The 19022-nt window shown below is 42.1% G+C and overlaps 2 protein-coding genes across 3 annotated transcripts in view; one reads left to right on the top strand and one right to left on the bottom strand.

The window, feature by feature from the left end:
- The window catches only part of RAD54B (RAD54 homolog B), a 64674-nt gene extending 63527 nt beyond the window's left edge, over positions 1-1147 (bottom strand). Inside the window, exon 1 of one of the 2 annotated variants that reach the window (XM_040056461.2) lies at positions 1101-1147. The gene's annotated coding sequence lies outside the window, so the exon portion shown is untranslated. Of the gene's footprint in view, positions 1-559; positions 691-1100 lie in introns of those variants that run through there. The other variant, XM_058422204.1, reaches the window with a different exon arrangement.
- LOC120749385 (RING finger protein 151-like) lies at positions 81-19022 on the top strand. The gene is made up of 7 exons (XM_040056777.2): positions 81-203; positions 3050-3163; positions 4115-4338; positions 5558-5697; positions 7509-7671; positions 9774-9894; positions 10848-19022. The coding sequence occupies exons 3-7, from the start codon at positions 4133-4135 to the stop codon at positions 11079-11081; spliced, it is 864 nt and encodes a 287-aa protein (XP_039912711.1). The 5' UTR covers positions 81-203; positions 3050-3163; positions 4115-4132; the 3' UTR covers positions 11082-19022.

Raw genomic sequence — 19022 nt, 5'->3', positions numbered from 1 at the left:
CGCGCGCCGGGGCCCCACCGCTGAAGGGACCCCGGCAAGGCCCTTCCCGCCCACGGGAGGCGCTGCCACGCGCGTGCGCAGTGCCGGCCCGCCGCCCCTGTGCCACACACAGCATGGCGGAGCGGCTGCCGCCGCGCCGCCGTCAAGCGAGAGTGCCCGTAAAGGGAGCCTCGGCTGCGCGACAGCGAGCGGCGGCGGGCGGGGTGAGTGAGCGGGCCCGCGGCCCCGAGCGGGCAGAGGGCAAGGGGAGAGGGGCGGAGGGGGCAGCGGAGTCCGAGTGGGCCCGGGGCGGGAGGCGCTGCGCGGGGTTTGTGCTCAGCGTTTGTCAGGGCCCCGTGCCGGGCTGGCGGCGGCATCGCTGGCGTGTGGGGAAGGGAGCGGGGAGGGTGTGTGCAGCTGTAAGGGTGTTTGTCGCTGCCTGAGGACGCGCAGGTGCGTTTCTTGGTGTCGGATCGCTTCTCCAGATGTTTCCGGGCCAGCTCTGTGCCAAGTGAGCAGGATCGTTAGCCCTCCTTGAAGCACCTTTCCAGGCCGAATCCGGAGGCCTTTCCCCTGTTACCTGTACAAAATTCCCCTTCCCACAGCTCCGAGGGGGAGAGAGCTCCTCTGACCCTGGTCTTGGATCAGGGTGGCAGGACCCGGCCCTGCGCTGCTGTCCAACCTGAAACCCAACCCCCGGCACTGAGGCGATGTCCTCTCATCCTGTCGCTGGTCGCCTGGGAGAAGAGACGAATCCTCACCTGGCTGTAACCTCCTTTCAGGTGGACCGAGAAGGTTCCCTTTGAGCCTCTTCTTCTCCAGGCTAAACAACCCCAGCTCCCTCAGCTGCTCCTCATAGGACTTGTCCTCCAGACCCTTCACTATTGCCCTTCTCTGGACTCTGGTCTGTGCAAGGCAGGTCATGGATGGCACTGTTCTGAGTAGGTTTTGCAGGACAGCAAGTGTTGTACAAAAACATTCTTTGTCAAAATAGCTATAATAGTTATGTAGTTCCTGGTAGAAGCCTTAAATTGGCTTGTATTTTTTTATAGAAGCTATTTTTTTAAAAAATCAGTTGTTTGCATCAGTGTAAGGTGGTGTTGCTGTTGATTTATTCTTACCTTCATCTGTTCCTTTTCTCTTACACAAATGTTCATCAGACTCCCCAGTGCACCAGTCTGGGGAGCTGAGGGAATAGCTCTGTGGCATCCTTGACCACGGACTGCTGCTGTCTTTCTTCCCTTTCTGCCTGAGCTGCAGCTTCTGCTGATGACCGTGAGCTCCTTATCTTCTGGTTTGTGCTACTTGTGCACCTGCTCCCGGGTAGAGCATGGGAAACTAAAAGTCCTGGACTTATAATAAACATTACTTAGCAACAACTAAAACACTGATGTGTTGGCAACGTTCTTCTCATTCTAAAGGCAAAACACAGTTCTGTAGCAGCTACTGGGAAAATTGCTGCGGGAATTAACTCAGTTCCAGCCAAAAACATGTCTAGGCAAAAGTTCACAGCTTTCAGCCTAAGGCTTCCAGCAACCCAAGCTACATAGGCCAAGCAAGTAGAAATAAGCAAACAGCATTTTAAATCACACGGTATTATAATTCTAAGTGACTTATTCTATTTAGAAGTTACTTGCTTAAGCAACTGACAACTCTCAACAAAATAGTGTCATTTCTAGGTGCAGTCAAAAAAGGAGTGTGGCAATTGGTGAATTGTAGTAGAATTAGGAAAATAAGTTTTGAGGCCAAATGGAGAAGAGAGAAGTTTCTGGGGATAAGCAGAAGCTGAAAATTATCTCATTTTGTGATGAGGATACTGGGTAAAGTGATCTGTACTGCTTAAGTGCATGACATGCTTAAGTGCATGCTCTCTCTGCTTATTTCTTGACTGAGGTGCATCTCTTGAAGTTGACAAGAAAATAAAGCATCTGTGGTTCTTCAGGTCAGGAAACTTCTACTGGAAAAAGTCTGGGACTTCAGTAGCAGCTGTTGTCATAGGTCTCAGATCCATGGCCACAAGGGTTCCAGCACCATGTTGAGCTGCTCCAACATGAGTCTTGAAAATGTGCTGAAGAATCTCCCTTGATTGTATTATTTGCCTCAAAGTTCCCATCTGCTCTTCATTTGAACTCCAGTTTGTCTGGGGCTTTATACATCCATGTACATTTATATGCAGAGGCAAATATATATATATTGTTTTTGCTGTTGCACTTCATTTCTCTGTTAAGCACAAATAAAGTTTTTGTTCCCCATTTGATAAAAATACTCTTTCCTGCATTCTGTTAGTCTGCAAACTTGCTAAAATATGCCAAAGAGTGTCTCAAACTTGCTCCTCAGGGATTAGCAGTGTTTGTGCTAAAGGTAGCTCACAGCATCCACAGTTCCAGTAGCACAGAAACTCTAGGACAGTAAAAGTACTTAGTTTTTCTCTTTAATCTGTCCTTGGAAGTTTTCTAAAAGCAGAATCCTCTGGGATCCACCAAACGCAATCAGAGTGTTAGGCTTACAGTTCATATTATCAAATCTATATATGCTGTTTACATCCTCCAGCATAACTAAAGGGGTTTAAATAATGACGTCTTTTATGATGTTTTAAGTGAGCAACCCTAGTTATGCTACGTATCACAGTAATGATATTTGCTGATACAACAAACCTGACTGTAATAGTTTTGTTCTAAAAATGAACTGCCTGTCATGACTGGATAAGAACAGGTATATAAGGAACTTCCATTTTTTTGAGGAATATAATTTTACCAGATTTAAGTTGCTACTTTTCAATAATACTGAATTCTGTTGTCTTCAGTCTTACAAACAAAACTGGCTTCAAAATTGATCATTAGCAGGGTGTTCAGTTTTGTGATAAATATCTGCATCAGTAGTAATTGAAGCAGAGACTGATGATTAGTCAGTTCTCCTGTGTTGAATTGTAGGTTTTCAGTGGCTTGCTTTGGAAAACTTGGTTTTAATGGGCTGTTAGGACAGCAGCGAATGAGTAGCTGGCTTGTTAGACATAGGACTCAGTAACTTAGGAAACACTACTGAGCCTTACTCTTTCTAATTTTTCTTGTAGGCATAGTAAAGCAGTGAAGAGAAACTGAAGTAACTATTTCATGCCTTACTCATTAGAAAACTGTTTCTGAAGTATTTGGGCAAACTACATATATATGTAGTAAAATCTACAAAGGTAAGATATCTTCCTTTTCTATTTTATTTAGAAAACCTCACAACTAATGAAAACCTCTTTCATGAGTCTCAGTGGGTTTACAAAAGTAACTTTGTATGTCAAGGAGCAATGTGGAGCCTAAAACTTATTCTTTTAAGTGAATTCTGTGGAGTCTTACCAAATTCCACAAGGTTTTTTGTGGTAGGATTTAGATGAAGGCAGATTGCCCATTAGTTCTTCTTCACAAAGCTTTCAAATCCATTCAAAAGCTTCTCAGTTTTATAAAATAGATCATGTAGGAAAAGACAGTAGCTCTTCATGATTTCAGGGTTAGCTGCAGTTTTGGCTTCTTGTACTTCCTGAATACTAAGTATGTCTTTAGGCATGTTGAGATTTCATGCTGTTCCCTCTGAAACAGAGGTCTACAGTGAGTAGAGAATCTTTTTTTCAGTATGAAAGCAAGATCTTAAGTGATGTGTAGTTCATAAACCCAGGATCTGCTAGCTGAAAGTGTCACAGCTATTGTCAGTAAGAACACAGTTTTGTAAGTTTGTTAGGCATTACCTGAAAGTTATTAAAATGGAAAGCAAACGTTTGCATTTGAACTTCTGTGATGTTTCTGCTTCAGGTAGAATTCATGTAAATAGAAACTGTATGTTTCACAGTGGCTGCTACAATTATATTCAATAACAGCATTCAGAAGAAATGCAGCTCAACTGTGCCAGTCTTTGCTTTCGGAGTTCAGAATATCTTAATGGAAAATTGCGATTCTGACATCCAGCAGTACAATTCTTAAATTCCCACTTAAATCTGAAAGTCTCCAAAGTGTGTGCTTGTTTGCATTCACACATTCTCTTCTTTATTCACATTGTCTCCATGTTTTTAGAATTTTTCAGGCCTCTTTGTGGATCTACCCATACAGATTCAGCACAAAGACTGATTTATTCCTGTGTGTTTGGGGTTTTTGAATAGGTTGAAGGTGTGGAGAGCATGGGTTATGATATTGAGCGCTTCGTGGGCTATGTTAATGAAGGGCTGTTGTGCTCCATCTGCCGAGATGTGTTAGAAGATCCACTGCAGGCTCCTTGCGAGCACGCTTTCTGCACTGCCTGTATCCATGGGTGGCTTGTTCATCACAGTAACTGCCCTGAAGACAGACAAGTCATTGATGTGTCTTTGCTACGACCTCTCTACAGGTATCCAATAATCTTGCTGTGTGTTGAAATTACATGAATTTAGGATTTCTCAGTTTTGCTTGCATGGCTTCATCTCTCCTGTCAATACTGTCACTCAGGCTGTCTTTATCCAGCATTCCCATGGCAGACACCAGCTGCTTGCATGAAGGCATTAGAATTTTCTGTTTATTATAACTAACTTATAGGGTGTTAGGATTTCGAAACTGAAAGAACAGTTTAGTTTGTTCTCTGTCTGTTTATGTCTTGAATGCTGATTCTAGATACCTGTCTGGATATTATTCTGAATGTCTTTTATGGCATCAAAACTTTTCTAAACTTTATTTTAGAGAAAGCAAGCAAAGCAGCTCTTGATGACAGTCACTACACACTCTACATCTCTTTTCTTTTCAGTCTTTGCTAGATGCTATAGTGGGGTTTGTAAATAACAATTCCTGGAGATATGAACCAAATTTCTGACCTTCAGATTCTTTTTAAAGAAGATCTTTAGACATAGGAACATCTTTTGTGAACCACCTTGTCATGTAAAGCAGGCCATTTTCATGAGTGCCTTCTGTAACTGGTCAGGCAGTTGGACCATATGATCACTGTTGGTCCTTTCCAAACAAACTATTATATTTTAAACTATTAACTCCTGCTAGTGTCAGCACAAAACAGTTTCAACACTGCTTGCTGTTTAACCCCTGCATTATCTGATCTTGCTCAGAATAACAATTATGTTTTTAAACTCTCCAGCTACAGTAAATTTAACTTTGTTAGTTCTCACAGTGTAGTTTTTCATTCATGAGATTTTACTATCTGGAAGTTAACTATAGCATAGAGCACTGGAGTTTAATTTTTAGATTGTTTTGTCTGTACTCACTGTAGTCTTTTAGTCTGGCATGTTTAGAAACACAGAACTTAAATGGCAAATGAGTAGCCCTGGTGTGTGCTATTGATAGTATCTGCTGAGCCAGTGAAAGGTCACAATTAAAAATTATTCAAAAATAAAGATATCATTTGCATATTTAAATTTGGAGACTGAATTTTCCATTAACTTTGTTTCTTTCAAGCTGTTTTTTACTGATATGGTCACTTAAATTCTTAAAAACAAATAAAGCTAGGTACTCAAAATTTTTCCCAATGGAGATTAGAATCTTGCTTTCTTTTCCCCAAAGTTGAAAATACTTTTTTTTTCAATAATTTCCCAGATTTAAGAACAAATTCTTTTCTTTGCATGTAGATATATGAAAAATGATTTAAACCGTCTTCAGCTACATTGCAGAAACAGAGAGTATGGCTGTGAAATGGTTTGTTCTCTGGAGTCCATAGACAGGCACGAAAGGGAGTGTGAGTACAGTCAGATACCTTGCTCCAATGCTGGTGAGTAACATTCAAAGAGGTTGAATCTTTTTATATTTAGAAAACACGTTTGTAATCTTCCTGTCAACAGAACTGCAATAATGGCCATTATTTTCTAACAGAAATTCAAAGCTTTGGCATGATCTGCTCTTTACAGCAGTGTTTTTGAACAAAATATAGTAGCAGTTTATGGCAGTCATGATGATTAGCAGCTGTTTCTTATCCAAAAACTAAGCAAAATGAATGTGATGGACTTCAAATTTATGAAAATGTAGTAGTGCTTTAATTTTGCTTTCTGTCAAGTTATCCGTTTGTTTTCCAGTTCTGACTGTGTGTTCTGATGTTTGAATGAATACAGTAGCCCCTGCAGAAGACTTAGGGGTCCTAATTTATTTATAAAACACCTGGTTGCCTGGTGAATGTGCAGCTGCCAATTCTGTGACATAGTTTTAACAAGATGGTATCTTGGAAATAAGAATTATTCTAAGCTGAATTCTGGTTAGAATTGTTCATGTTGAGATTTTTATTTAAAACAAGGTTATACCTCCTAAGAAAGAAACATGCCTCTAAAAAAGGAACATACTGTTAAAATTTCCCAGTTGATTTCATTTGAAATGTTGTATATTCCCAGAGACAGTTAATTTCTAATTAATGATGCTAAGGGCGTTTTTGAGTCTGCCATTGTAATTAATTATGAGATGATTACGGTCCTAGAATTGCTCTGCTGGAAGTTACAGTTTCTCTCAGAAGTAAGTGACTTCTGCAGATGCTTGATTCACCCGTTCTACTTCCTGCAGAAACAGGAGTGTTTTACAGATTCATGTATTTTACAGTGTTGTACAGATTTATGTTTTTAAACCATATTGGGTGTCAGTTGTTTGGGGTATGAAAGCTCTTACATCTCTTGAACTCTTTCCCAAGAATGCATGGAGTGTGTTTTGAGTACCTCAGTTACAGATCATTATATTTCTTAGTAGCGTCGTTCTAGAGAACTCACTTGTCATTTTCTGGCATGGTTTGTTGGGAAGTTTCAATACTTCATTGTTTCAATTTCCTTAAAGTTGATATTCTCTTCAAATTAAATGCAAGTGTGTATTTCAACAAAGTGAACCTCAAAGATTAAACCACTAACTTCCCAAGTTTGACTTCATAAGTTAAGACTATGAACTTCAAGTTTAGTGTTAAATGTAGCAATAATTGGTATCGTGCTTATTTTTGATTCTTTACATTTTACTTTTAATCACTACAGAACTGCAAAGAATGTATCCTGGAATTTCTGTGGAAATATTTATATCTTAGTATGAGTTATTAAATGTTCATAAATAAATGTTCAAACTTATTTATATGGTCTAGTACATTATGAACAAGACCAACAAGTTGTCTAGAAAACAAATTTACATTCCATCTCATCCACATCTCTCTTTACTACATCTTTGGATTTTTCCTAAGTTTGCTAGCATAATATTTTTTTACACACGTGTATTCTTTTTCAATTCCAGTCATTGTAACCTGTGATGGTAGTGCAGACAAGCTGCTAGTGTCTTAGCTTTGCATCAGGATTCTCTTTACTGAGGTTGATTTAATTCCTGACCAGCAGTAGAAGACTTTACAGAAAATAACTCCTTCCAACCTTTCAGTATTTTCAGTTAATGGATAAGTACCTAATAAGACCTTTTAACAGCACTGTATTTGTAGCTGCATATGTGTAACCGTCATACTTCATATCCTAAAGAAACCACTTTTCTCAGCTTCCTTTCTTGAGTGTTTTTGTTTGGAATGACTCCGAGTGCTTTTGTTGTAAATGACTGTCTGGCCTTGCCATCCCCGCTCAGGTTGTACCATGCAGATTGAGCGGCGTAACTTGGACGGGCACCTGGCGGTGTGCGAGTACCGGAGCCGGGAGTGCCCCAACGGCTGTGGCTACACCATCCTCAGCGCAGAGGACACGCAGCACAACTGTGTGGCAGAGCTAAGGACCGAGCTGGAACTGCTTCGGTACTAATCTTCTCTTTCTCTCCTGTCTGTGTTGGGCTGGGCTTAAAGTCACTGCATGAAGCACTTTGAAATATGTCTTGGGTTTGAAAGACAGCTGTCTGCCAAGGAAAGCTAGAGCCTCCCTTGGAATGGAGAATGTAAACCCCTTTCCCTCCATATTATTATAATTTTGCAATTAGGGGCTTTCAGGCAAAGATATGGGAATAGGAGTAACAGTTCTTTACTAGGAATATTAAAAAAAAACGGAAAATACAAATGCAGTAGTATTAAAAAAAAAACAAGCAAGGAAGCAAACAAAAATCCTGGAAAAAACCCTGACAGAGTCAAGGATACGACCTGGCACCCTGTTGGTCAGGGTGTTGGAAGCAGTCCAAATAAGTCCTCCTGGAGTAACAGATGTGGTTCTGTGGAGTAGAAATGGTCCTGTAGGAAGTCCAGTGGTGACGAGATGGGTCCAGTCTTCCTCCAGGAATCCAGTGGAAAAACAGGGTCCCTTGTGTCCTTCAGACCCAGTTTTTATCTAGCTAGGAAGAGCTGGCTCCTCCCCCACTGGGTGGAGCATCTCGCTGTGGGATGATGGAATGTGTCATGTCATTGGTGGGCCCTAATGGTCCATTATCAGAAGATGTCCCCCTGGAGGATGGAGGGGTGGTGAAAGAGATAAGAAACACTGCCCCACCTGAATTTAATGGCTGGGCCATTATCAGAAGGCATCCGCCTCCCTCCCCCCTGGAAGGGTGAGAGAAGGATAAAACATCTCCCAAAAAACAGCTTTCAACAGATTAAATAGAATACACAGTTTTAGGTTATGTAATCCAAGACAAAATACTAGCACTGGATTCTGATATGTGTTAAATGGTCCACTAATTACTTGATGCTAACGGGCCAGAATTTTATTATGTGTCAGCACAGACTTTAAATTCTTTCTGTTTTAATTCTTCTGTTGTTGGGGTTTTTTTCCAAGTTACTATAAATCTTAAAAATATCATTGCTTGCAGTTGAACAGAACTGCAAGCTTACTATGTAAAATGATAAAAAACCTAAGAAAACTGAAGTTGGCAATTTAATTTTTCCATTGGCCTGTTGTAGACACCTAGTCACATTATTTAATAATTGTATTTAGTTTATATTTTTACAGATCAAGAAGATAAAAATCTGTAATTATTTTGGCAGGTACAGATAGATTCAACCACTAAAAGTCTAATTTTAATTTTCTTCAAGTCCTGGTAGATTAACAGTCATGACTTTTCTTACCCAGCATCCTTGTTTTCCTCTTACATATGTTTCTGTAGTTTACCCTTTTCATTATATTCCAGTTGGACTTTTTTTTTCCTCCCCTCGTGCTCCTTCCCATTTGTATGTTTCAGCCCCTAAGTGTTGTGCTTTTTAATGCTGCTGCGAAGTCAGGCTCAAATATGGTTTAAATGTGTTGAGACACAAGGGATTCTGCTACCTGGTTTCTGAATTCAAAAGGTTAATGTAGTGCCATCTGGAGCTGTGTGTGTGACTAGGCTGTAACAGTTTACTGCATGCTGTCATGTAGTGTCCACCATAAAGTGAACAAGATAACACAGAACCATGGAATCCTTGAAATTGGAAAAGAGCTTTAAGATCATTGAGTCCAGCAGTTAATCCAGCCCTGCCAGGCCCAGCACTGGACTGTGTCTGTAAGTGCCTGCTGTGTCCACACACTCAGACTGTCTCACTTCCTTACATGTTTAGCAGTACTATAGGATTCAGACTTTTTATCTTGGCTGCCTCTATTTCATAACACTTAGCAAGCACATACTGTAGGCAAACAGCAGAAAATCACTTAAAGTCATAAATACACCTTGAGCTCATGGAATTACTTGAGGAATATATGATTGTCCCTCTATAGGCTGCTCATGGGCACTTTAGTGCCCCTGGGCACAATGCTCTTATTTATGCCTGTTTGTGGGTTTGTTTTTTTTTTAATTAATAAATCATGCCTCTACAGGGGCATCTTGTAAAGCTTGACAGGAATCAGTTCAGCCTGTTTGGCTACAAGGCAGCTTTCTGGATTTTGAAGATCATTCTTTTCTCTGCTTGCAAGACTTAACAAGGAGAAATAAACTTTTTAGGTCAGAAATGATCTGCAGAGTGGAGGAGGCAAAACATGAGATGGAGTCAAGGTTAGATTCACAGAGAAGGCATATGGTCCAAAAAGAGAGTATTCTACAAAATGAAATTGAAGAACTGAAGGTAAATACAATCCTTTTTTTTCTCCTCTCTTAACAGTCTAGATTTTTGCTTTTCCCAGTAACAGTTTCTTATTTTGTAAATAAAGTCTCATACAAAGGAAAATGGCATTAAGAATGGGAAGCAAAACCATCAAAGCTTTACCAGGTTAGCTCTGTGGAGAAGCAGGCTGGATGCTCTATTCCTGTGGTTTATCTGCTTCAGGTTCACTGGAGCTCAGCTGGGTACTCCATTCTGTGTGTGCGTAACATTGTCAACAGATCAATCTGAAAAGGATTTCAGTGTCTAAATGTAGAGTATACATCTCAAATTGGATGTAATTAAACATCCAGCCCCATTTATAATTGCTATCCAAAGTGGCTTAGTCCAGAGCTGACACAGAGCCCTACTGCCAACAGTGGAATTTGCACTGTGGTCAGAAGGTTGGAAAGGTTCACAGTAAACTTCCTCAAGTAACAAGCAAGGCTGTCTTTTATTCATCCTGTTTTTATTATATCACAGAACAATGATTTTTAAAGCAGTAGTTTCTAAAAGCTTTATAAATTTTTTTAAAACTTCATAGTTTATGTTTTTATTTTTACTGGGATTTGATGTTAAATCCTTGAAGAATGTATCTGAACAAAACCACAATCGCATTTTGTTTGGATTCTTGAAACAGAAAATAAAAGCAGCAAGTGGGTAAATTGGCTGTTTCTTACCATACTTTGTAAGAAGCAAAATACGAAAACAAAATATTTTTGAAAAACATATTGGAATCTTTAGAACAAGACTATCCCAGAAGTTGAATGCTGGATTGTGTCTCAAATTGTTTACATTTGTTGCACTATCAAGAAACTATTTCAGTGGTTTTTATTCATAAGAACTTCATCGCCCTGTGTGCATGGCCAGTTCGATGTCGTTGCACCACCATTAGAAGAGGGTTTGTCTCTTGCAGTAAACTTGTATTTGCATTTCAGAGTCAGATGTCAAGAATGATGTCAGATGTGCGGTCTCTGATGGCTGCGGAGAGACAGCACCGTCAAGAGCTGGAGCAGGCAGAGCTGGAAAAACGGGAGTTAATGGAGCTGCTGAGGGGGCTGCAGAAGGACTGTAGATTAACTACCTCAGAGGGAAGCAGGAAGTCAAACTTCCGTCCTTTGACACGACTAGAGAGTGTAAAAAGAAAACCTAGGGAAGTTACAGTTATCTAAATAGTACTAAGCTCAAAAAGCATTTTCTTCAAATACTGGCTTCTAGCAAACTACTTTCTTTGAATGACTGCTAAACTTTTTATAATTTCTGATTTACTTGTTTTCTTTTAAATTCTGAATTACAACTGTGTTTCCTTTGGGGCCATAAAAACAGAAGATTTTTTTTTCTGAGGGAATACTGGTCATTAAAAATAGTAATTGGAAGGCATATTTTTAGCTAATGTTTTTATAAAAAAGGGAAGGAGACTTAATTTATTCTCTCGTTACTGCATCACTTACAGGAATCTTTCAAGACTGAAAGCTACAGCTTTTTAAAGTTAAAAAATCAGACTATTACGGACCAGGACAAAAAAAAATTTAAGTATCTCTGTTTCAAACAAAAAAGCAAATGTGACTACTTGGGATGTACTTAATTTGGGGAAAAGTGAATAGTAGAATTAGTAAGTCAGTAATAGAAATTAATAAGATTTTGTTGTTTGTAGTCTGTAGAAGGTCTCATTTCAAAGGTGGAAAGCAAGCACTTTAAATTGTAATTCTTCTGCTGTATAACAGCTTCAGGTGAGGTTGGCTGTTGATTAGGGCTTCTTCTCATTTCCCAGGCTGATACACACTTAAGAGACTAATACTAAAGCCTGAGGTAGTAGAATAATCTACTATGTGTGAATAGCTTTGAGTTTGTGGGAATGGATCTGCTTCTTATTTAAAAATTTGAAGCTTTTATATGTGAAAGTATCAGGTATTTCTACAGGATCTTTTAAGCATAAGACTAGTCCATTTGGTACTTGATATCTTTATAAAGTATATATAAAAACATAGAGTATCCTTAATTTTCTTGTGGCAGGTTTAAGGCTACTTGGTGTGCACAGGAGATGAATATTTGCACAGTCACTTGGGCTTCAGACATCTGTGCTAGTGCTCAAGCAGGCTGCAGGGAGTGCCAGAGCCTGGCACTGGCATCAGAGGATAGCAGATCACCTGTGTGAGTGCAGGTAGGTCAGTGATCTGCTCTGCTTAGCAGTACAACTCAGAGGGGAGGTGGGAGGGTTAAGGGAGGTTGGAGCATCTGTGAAAGAGATTGACTGTTAGAGCCACTCTCTACCTCCCCTGAGGAAAATATACCAGTCAAATGCACCTCAGAAAGTGGAGGATCACTAGAGATGGACCTAGGGTGGCAGGTCTGTGATGTGGGCAAAACCGTTGTCCCGGCTAAAGTGCATCTACACCAATGCACCGTGCGGGCAGCGAGCAGGAGGAGCTGGAAGCCGTTGTTCAGCAGGAAGGTTTTGATGTTGTCACCATCACGGAGACCTGGTGGGATGACTCTCATCATGGGAGTGCTGCAGTGGCTGGATATAAGCTCTTTAGAAGAGATAGGCAAAGCAGAGAGGTGGTTGGATAGCACTGTACAATAGGGAGTTTCTTGATTGTGTTGATAATGAAGATGACAAGGTTGAGTGCCTCTGGGTAAGGATCACGGGGAAGGTCAGCCGGGCAGACGTCATGGTGGGAGCCCGTTAGAGACCACCCAGCCAGGAACAGGCTGATGAGGTCTTCTACAAGCAGCTGGCAGAGGCATCACAATCACCAGCCTTTGTTCTCATGGGAACCTTCAACTTGCCAGATGTCTGCTGGAAATATAGCAGGGAGGAAGCAGCCTAGAGGATTCCTGGAATGTGTGGAAGACACCTTTCTAACTAACAACTGGTAAGTGAGCCTAACAGAGGAGGGGCCCTGTTTGTGGGCAGAGAAAGACCACTGGGTGATGTGGTGGTCAGTGGCCATCTTGAGCAGAGTGACCAAGAATTGTTAGGGTTTTCTATTCTGGGTGAAGTAAGGAGGGACACCAGTGGGACTTCTTTCTTGGACTTTGGTGAGTAGACTGTGGCCTGTTTAGGACACTGATTGACCAAGTCACTTGGAAGTCAGTCCTGAAGGGCAAAGGAGTCCAGGAAGGCTGGATGTGCTTTAAAAGCTCGCAGCCCATGGCTTGGACAGGAGCACTCTTGGCTGGGTTAAGAATTGGCTGCATGGCCGGCCTCAGAGAGTGGTGGTGAATGGTGCTGCATCCAGCTGGAGGCCAGGCACCAGTGGTGTCCCTCAGGGGTCTGTACTGGGGCCAGCTCTGTTCAATATTTTTATTGGCAACATGGATTAGGGTATTGAATCTTTCATTAGTAAATCTGTGGACATCACTAAGCTGGAAGAGTATGTTGATCTGTTGGAAGGTAGGATGGCTCTGCAAAGAGACCTGGAATGGCTGGAAAGATGGGCAGAGTCCAGTAGGATGAAGTTTGGTAAGTCCAAGTGCCAAGTCCCGCACTTTGGCCACAATAACCCCCTGCAGCGTTATAGGCTGGGGACGGTGTGGCTGGACAGTGCCCAGGAGGAAAGGGACCTGGGGGCACTGGTGACAGCAGCTGAACATGAGCCAGCAGTGTGCCCAGGTGGCCAAGAGGGCCAATGGCATCCTGGCCTGGATCAGGAATGGTGTGGCCACAGGAGCAGGGAGGTCATTCTTCCCCTGTACTCAGCACTGGTGAGGCCACACCTCGTGTGCTGTGTCCAGTTCTGGGCCCTCAGTTTAGGAAGGACATGGAGATGCTTGAGTGCATCCAGAGGAGGCAACGAGGCTGGTGAGGAGCTTGGAACACAAACCTTGTGAAGAACGACTGAGGGAGCTGGGGTTGTTTAGCCTGGAGAAAATGAGACTCAGAGGTGACCTTATCACTCTCTACAACTTCCTGAAGGGTGGCTGTGGTCAGCTGGGGGTTGGTCTCTTTCTCCAGGCAGCAGCTGACAGAAGGAGAGGACACAGTCCCAGGCTGCATCAAGGGAAATATAGGTTGGATATTAGGAAAAAGATTTTTACAGAAAGGGTGATACAATACTGGATTGGTTTGCCCAGGGAGGTGGTGGAGTCACCATCCCTGGGTGTGTTTAAAAAAAGACTGGATGTGGCACTCGCTGCCATTTTCTAGTTGTGGTGTTAGGGCTGGGTTGGACTCGATGATCTTGAAGGTCTCTTCCTACCTAGACATTCTGTGTGAAATTCTGTGTGAAAAAGGAATTGTTAAATATGCTGGAACAGACTGTCCCCATGTGTAGAAAGACGTCAGGAAAAAACAGAGAACTTAAGCTGGAACATAGAGGGAAAAGAGAATATATCACCTTTGGAGGGAGGATCAGGTAACTTGGGAGGACTATAAGGATGTCACAAGGTCATGTAGGAAGAAGATTAAAAGGAACAAAACCCAACTAGAACTTGCTTTGGCTGCTGCAGTTAAAGACAAAAAAAGAAGCTTCTATAAATATGTTGACAGCAAAAGAAGGGTCAAGGAGTGTCTCCATCATTAGTTGAATCCAGAGGGTGGTGTAGTGACAGAGTTGAGGAAAAGGCAGAGGTTCTTAATGCCTTCTTTGCCTCAGTTTTCAGTATCAGGATCAGTTGTCCTCAGGATACCCAGCTCCCTGATATGGAAGTTGTTGATGGGCAGAGTGAAGCCCCCATAGTCAAAGACAAGATGGTTAGTGACCTGCTGTGCCAGTTAGACACTCACAGGTCTATGGGCCCTGATGTGATCCACCCCAAAGTAATGAGGGAACTGGCAGAAATATTTGCCAAAACACTGTCAATCATCTATCAGCAGTCATACTTAACTAGAGAAGTTCCAGCTGACTGGAGATCAGCAGATGTAACACCCATCTACAAGAATGGTTGGAAGAATGATCTGGGGAGCTACAGGCCAGTCAGCCTGACCTCAGCTCTGGGCAAGGTTCTGGAAGAGATCATCCCGAGTGCCATTACGTGGTACATGCAGCACACCCAAGGGATCAACCCCAGACAACAGATTTAGGAAAGGCAGATCCTGCTTGACTGATCTGATCTCCTATGACTAAGTGGCCTGCTGAGAAGATGAAGGAAAGGCTGTGGATGTTGTCTACCTAGGCTTCAGTAGAGCATTTCACACCATCTTCCACAATGTCCTCCTGGAAAACTGGCTACTTGGGACTTGGATGGGTGAATTCTCCAATGGATAAAAAGTTGGCTGGTTGTGAGGCCCAGAGAGTGGTGGGGAATGGAGCTAAGTCCAGTTGGCAGCTGGAAACTAGTGGTATTCCCCAGGGCTCCGTATTTGGCAGTCCTGTTTAACACCATTATTAATGATCTGGACGTGGGGATTGAGTGCCTGAGTAAATTTGCAGACAGCACCAAGTTGGATGGGAGTGTTGATCTGCTCAAGGGTAGGAAGACTCTAGAGAGACAGACCTGGACAGACTCGGTCAATGTGCCAAGGACAATTGCATGAGGTTCACTAAGTCAAAGTGCTGGCTCCTGCATTTGGGTTGCAGCAACCCCATTCAGTGCTGAGGGCAGAGTGGCTCAAGAGCCCTTCAGCAGAAAGGGACTTTGGTGTGCTGGTTGACAACTGGCTTAATAAGAGCCAGTGTGTGCCCAGGTGGCCAAGGAGGACAATGGCATCCTGGCCTGTATCAGAAATAGTGTGGCAGTGATTGTCTGTATTTGGCAGTGGTGAGGCCACACCTCGAGTGCTGTGTCCAGTTTTGGCCCTTCACTTTAAAAAGGAAACTGAAATGCTGAAGGGTGTCCAGCAAAGGGCAGCAAAGCTCATGAAAATATCTAGAAAGCTTGTTTTGTGTGGAGCAGCTGAAAGAGCTGGGATGGTTTAGTCTAGAGAAGAGGAGGCTCAGGGGAGACCTCTTCACTCTCTACAACTCCCTGAAAGGAGGATGTAGCCAGGTGGGGGCTGGTCTCAACTTCTGTGTCTGCAGTGAGAGGACAAGAGGATATGGCCCTAAGCTCAGACAAGGGATTTTCAGATTAGATGTTAGAAAAAAAGTTTTCACTGTTAGGGTGGTCAGGCATTGGAATAGGCTCACCATCCCTGGAGGTGTTGCTGAGTTGTCAGGATCTGGGGTTGAGCAATGGTTTAGTGGTTTAGGGGTTACAGGGCTAGTTGTGGGTTGACAGTTGAACTCAGTCTCTTCCACCCTTGATGATTCTGTGATTCAAAGTTTGCAACAGGATTTTTTAACAGACTCACAAATTAAGGAGGCATTTATCTGTAAGCACTGCATGAGAAATCTGTTCAGACTTTCTCCAAAATTTTTACACAGCAGCCTGTTCATGTTGTCTTCAGTGGTATAACTAAGCCATATTCTCAGCTCATCAGTGGACTAACTATAGAGATAACTGGCCTTCTGTTCAGAGATATCTGTTTACTGAATGTGCTAAATCAGTTTTGAAGGCTCAGGAAAATGTATGTGGGTTCAACAGCCCAAATATGTTTATAGTTTGAAAAGCAACTGCATTAGTGCGCATGGCTTGCTGTCACTCAGAGCAATGCTTTTATAGCTAATAGCATAACCAAAGAGAGAGACAGCAGTCTTCTTTAGCACACAGTCTACATTCTGAAGATTTGTGGCCAGAGCTGTCTGAATTTGGGGCATTAATAAATCCTTCTAACTTGCTGTTTCTTTCTGCTCAGTACCACGGAGGCAGATGAGCTCATATTCAGGTCTTAGTATTTCAAAACTGGTCTTGTATATTTAAAAACTGACATAAATAGCTCTTCTGTAAAAACAGGGGTTTTGGGGGGGAAAAAACCTTCATTCAAAGTAATTGAGGGTATTTGGGACACTAGCAATCTCACCAATTCTGTCGTAGCACATCTCTTAAGCAGCCATATTTAATAATCTGAAGCAGTAAACCAGTAGCTATAATTTGGGAAGACCTTCATTCACACTAAGTGTTCAGTGGTCAGTTCACTTACATCAGTGTGTGTACTAAAGCAATAGGTAGAAAGTAAGAATGCTGTTACTCTGGTGTTTTAAACAAGCAAGCTGTGACTGTGCTCTGTGTGACATTATTGCAGCATTCACGCTAATTTTCAAGCTTTTTGGCAATACCAGATTTCATGCTGTTAGATTCAGCGCTTTTCTGTGAACTGTAACTGTGTGGTTGTGATGTGACTTTGTCTACTTTGCCTAATGTAAAGAAGAAAATTACTTCAAAATCCCTTAGAACTCAATGAGCTGGATCATCTTTCCTGAGTCAGAGGGCAGTAATGCAATCTTTTCTGTCCTGACCACTGAAGAAAGCAAGTTGTTAACTCTGTGCATTCCCCATAATGGGATCTCTGCGTTCGTTTGCTTTAGAAACTTCACCCACACATTTATGAATAAATTCCTCCTAGTATGGGAAATAGGGTTTATTTAATGTTTGCTTAGCCTTTGGTCTGCTGTCTTTTGCCTAAGTGCTGGACTTGGAAGTGCATGAGAAGACGTGTCCAAGGTGGTAAGGAAGGACTGTCTGCTGTGCAATCAGGCTCTGACAGTCCGAACTTCCAGCCTGCAAATGTGGCAACGCTTTGGGCCCACTGGCTGCTGGAAAGGGCTGTCAGTTTGGGTTTCTTCAGCAGCAAAGCACTTTCAGAGATGTTTTAAACATGCACACAGTAGCTAATGGCATCAGGTCCCTCTCGTGACTTTAAGCTTTATGCCATTCCTCTGCGTTGGTAACGGTTCTCCAGATTTCCATCTGCTAATGAACCCCTCACAGGGTGGCATTGCTGAAGTGTCATCATCATTTGATCTCTCTTACAGTTGACTAGACTGACATTAAATAGCCTGCTATGGTAGTATTTCATCTACTTCTTGTTTTTCCAGCCTCATGTATTATGCAGCTCTTAATAGCAGTTGGCAGCAGCAAGGGATTTTTTTTTTCTTTCTTTCAAATAGTCTGTTAATTCTGTTCTCAAAAACCAAGACTCCAAATACTGTACTAGACTCAAATAAGTTAAAGACATTCACTTGGAAATGCTACTTCCCTAGTCATGATCACATTTTAGCATTATATGAGACACTGCTAAAAGTGCATTACAGGAGGATTCCAGCACAGAATTACTGGTATTACTATTCTCATACTGAATCACACTTTAATCAGTTCCATTTCCTCACAAGTGGAACTGCTGCTCCAAGTGGACCAGTAACTGTGCATATTGTATTTTGAGTTGCTGCTTCTGGCTCTTTGCTGCTGGAGGAGGGAGAGCAAAGAGAGAGAACGAGTGTGGTGTGACTGTTCCCTCAGCCCAAAAGCAGAGATTGTGGTCGCCCCAGCTTGTGCCACCAGCCAGCTGTGCGAGCTGCCAGCATGTGGCAGGGAGTTAACATGGTATTAGAATTAAAAGGAGATTAAGCCTTTATCCACAGTTAGGTGGGTACACAATGTCACAGTACCAAGCCTGGGAGATTCAGAAACAGAACTCAGAAAGAGCAAGTGGTTACGTAAGGTATGTGGGAACTTGCATATACAAGAGTTTCTCATCAGCATAGAAGGGAAGGGAGTTGCACAGTCAAGCAAAATACCTGCTATAGTGATGTATTTTTACTGGCCAAAAGTGGTTTTATCTGAAATGTTCTAAGGTGTTTGTATGAAGTAATGTGTTAATAGACCCTGGTTGCAAACAGTTCCTACAATTTATAGAACTTGGTAGCCTTGCAAATGAAATTTTCCATGTGCCGTCCTCTCGGACGTTTCTGGCATGGTGCTTCTCTACAGCCACTTTCCTTAGAAGTGCTGGGTCGTACTGACAAGGAGCAGTACTAGCCTTGCCTTTCTCCCGTACTGTTGTCAGGTGGAGTACGGTAGGTCAGGGAGATTTTACCACGCAGAAGATGCCTTTATAAAGACCTACAATTCTATGCAACTTTCTATTAACTCAGTAAACACTGAACTGTCTTCCAGCATTATGGGTCGCTGCCAGTCTATTTACATTTTCTACCTTTATATGCACAAGGATAAACCAGCGCTTAACAAATCTTAATCTCCAGTGTGTATAAGAAACAGTAACACTTTGTATCACTTTGAAGTACACTTTGTATAAAAGCTGAACTAATAAAGGGTCTATACCATAATTAAAA

Source organism: Hirundo rustica, chromosome 1 (genome assembly GCF_015227805.2).
Source record: "Hirundo rustica isolate bHirRus1 chromosome 1, bHirRus1.pri.v3, whole genome shotgun sequence".
NCBI classification, from domain to species: Eukaryota; Metazoa; Chordata; class Aves; order Passeriformes; family Hirundinidae; genus Hirundo; species Hirundo rustica.
This window is presented reverse-complemented; position numbering and strand designations above follow the sequence as displayed.

Coding starts and splice junctions, on each gene's coding strand:
- LOC120749385 (XM_040056777.2), top strand. CDS start 4,133: ATGGGTTATGATATTGAGCGCTTCGTGGGCTATGTTAATGAAGGGCTG. Junction 7,672..9,773: donor ACCGAGCTGGAACTGCTTCG/GTACTAATCTTC, acceptor TAAACTTTTTAG/GTCAGAAATGATCTGCAGAG. Junction 9,895..10,847: donor ATGAAATTGAAGAACTGAAG/GTAAATACAATC, acceptor TTTGCATTTCAG/AGTCAGATGTCAAGAATGAT.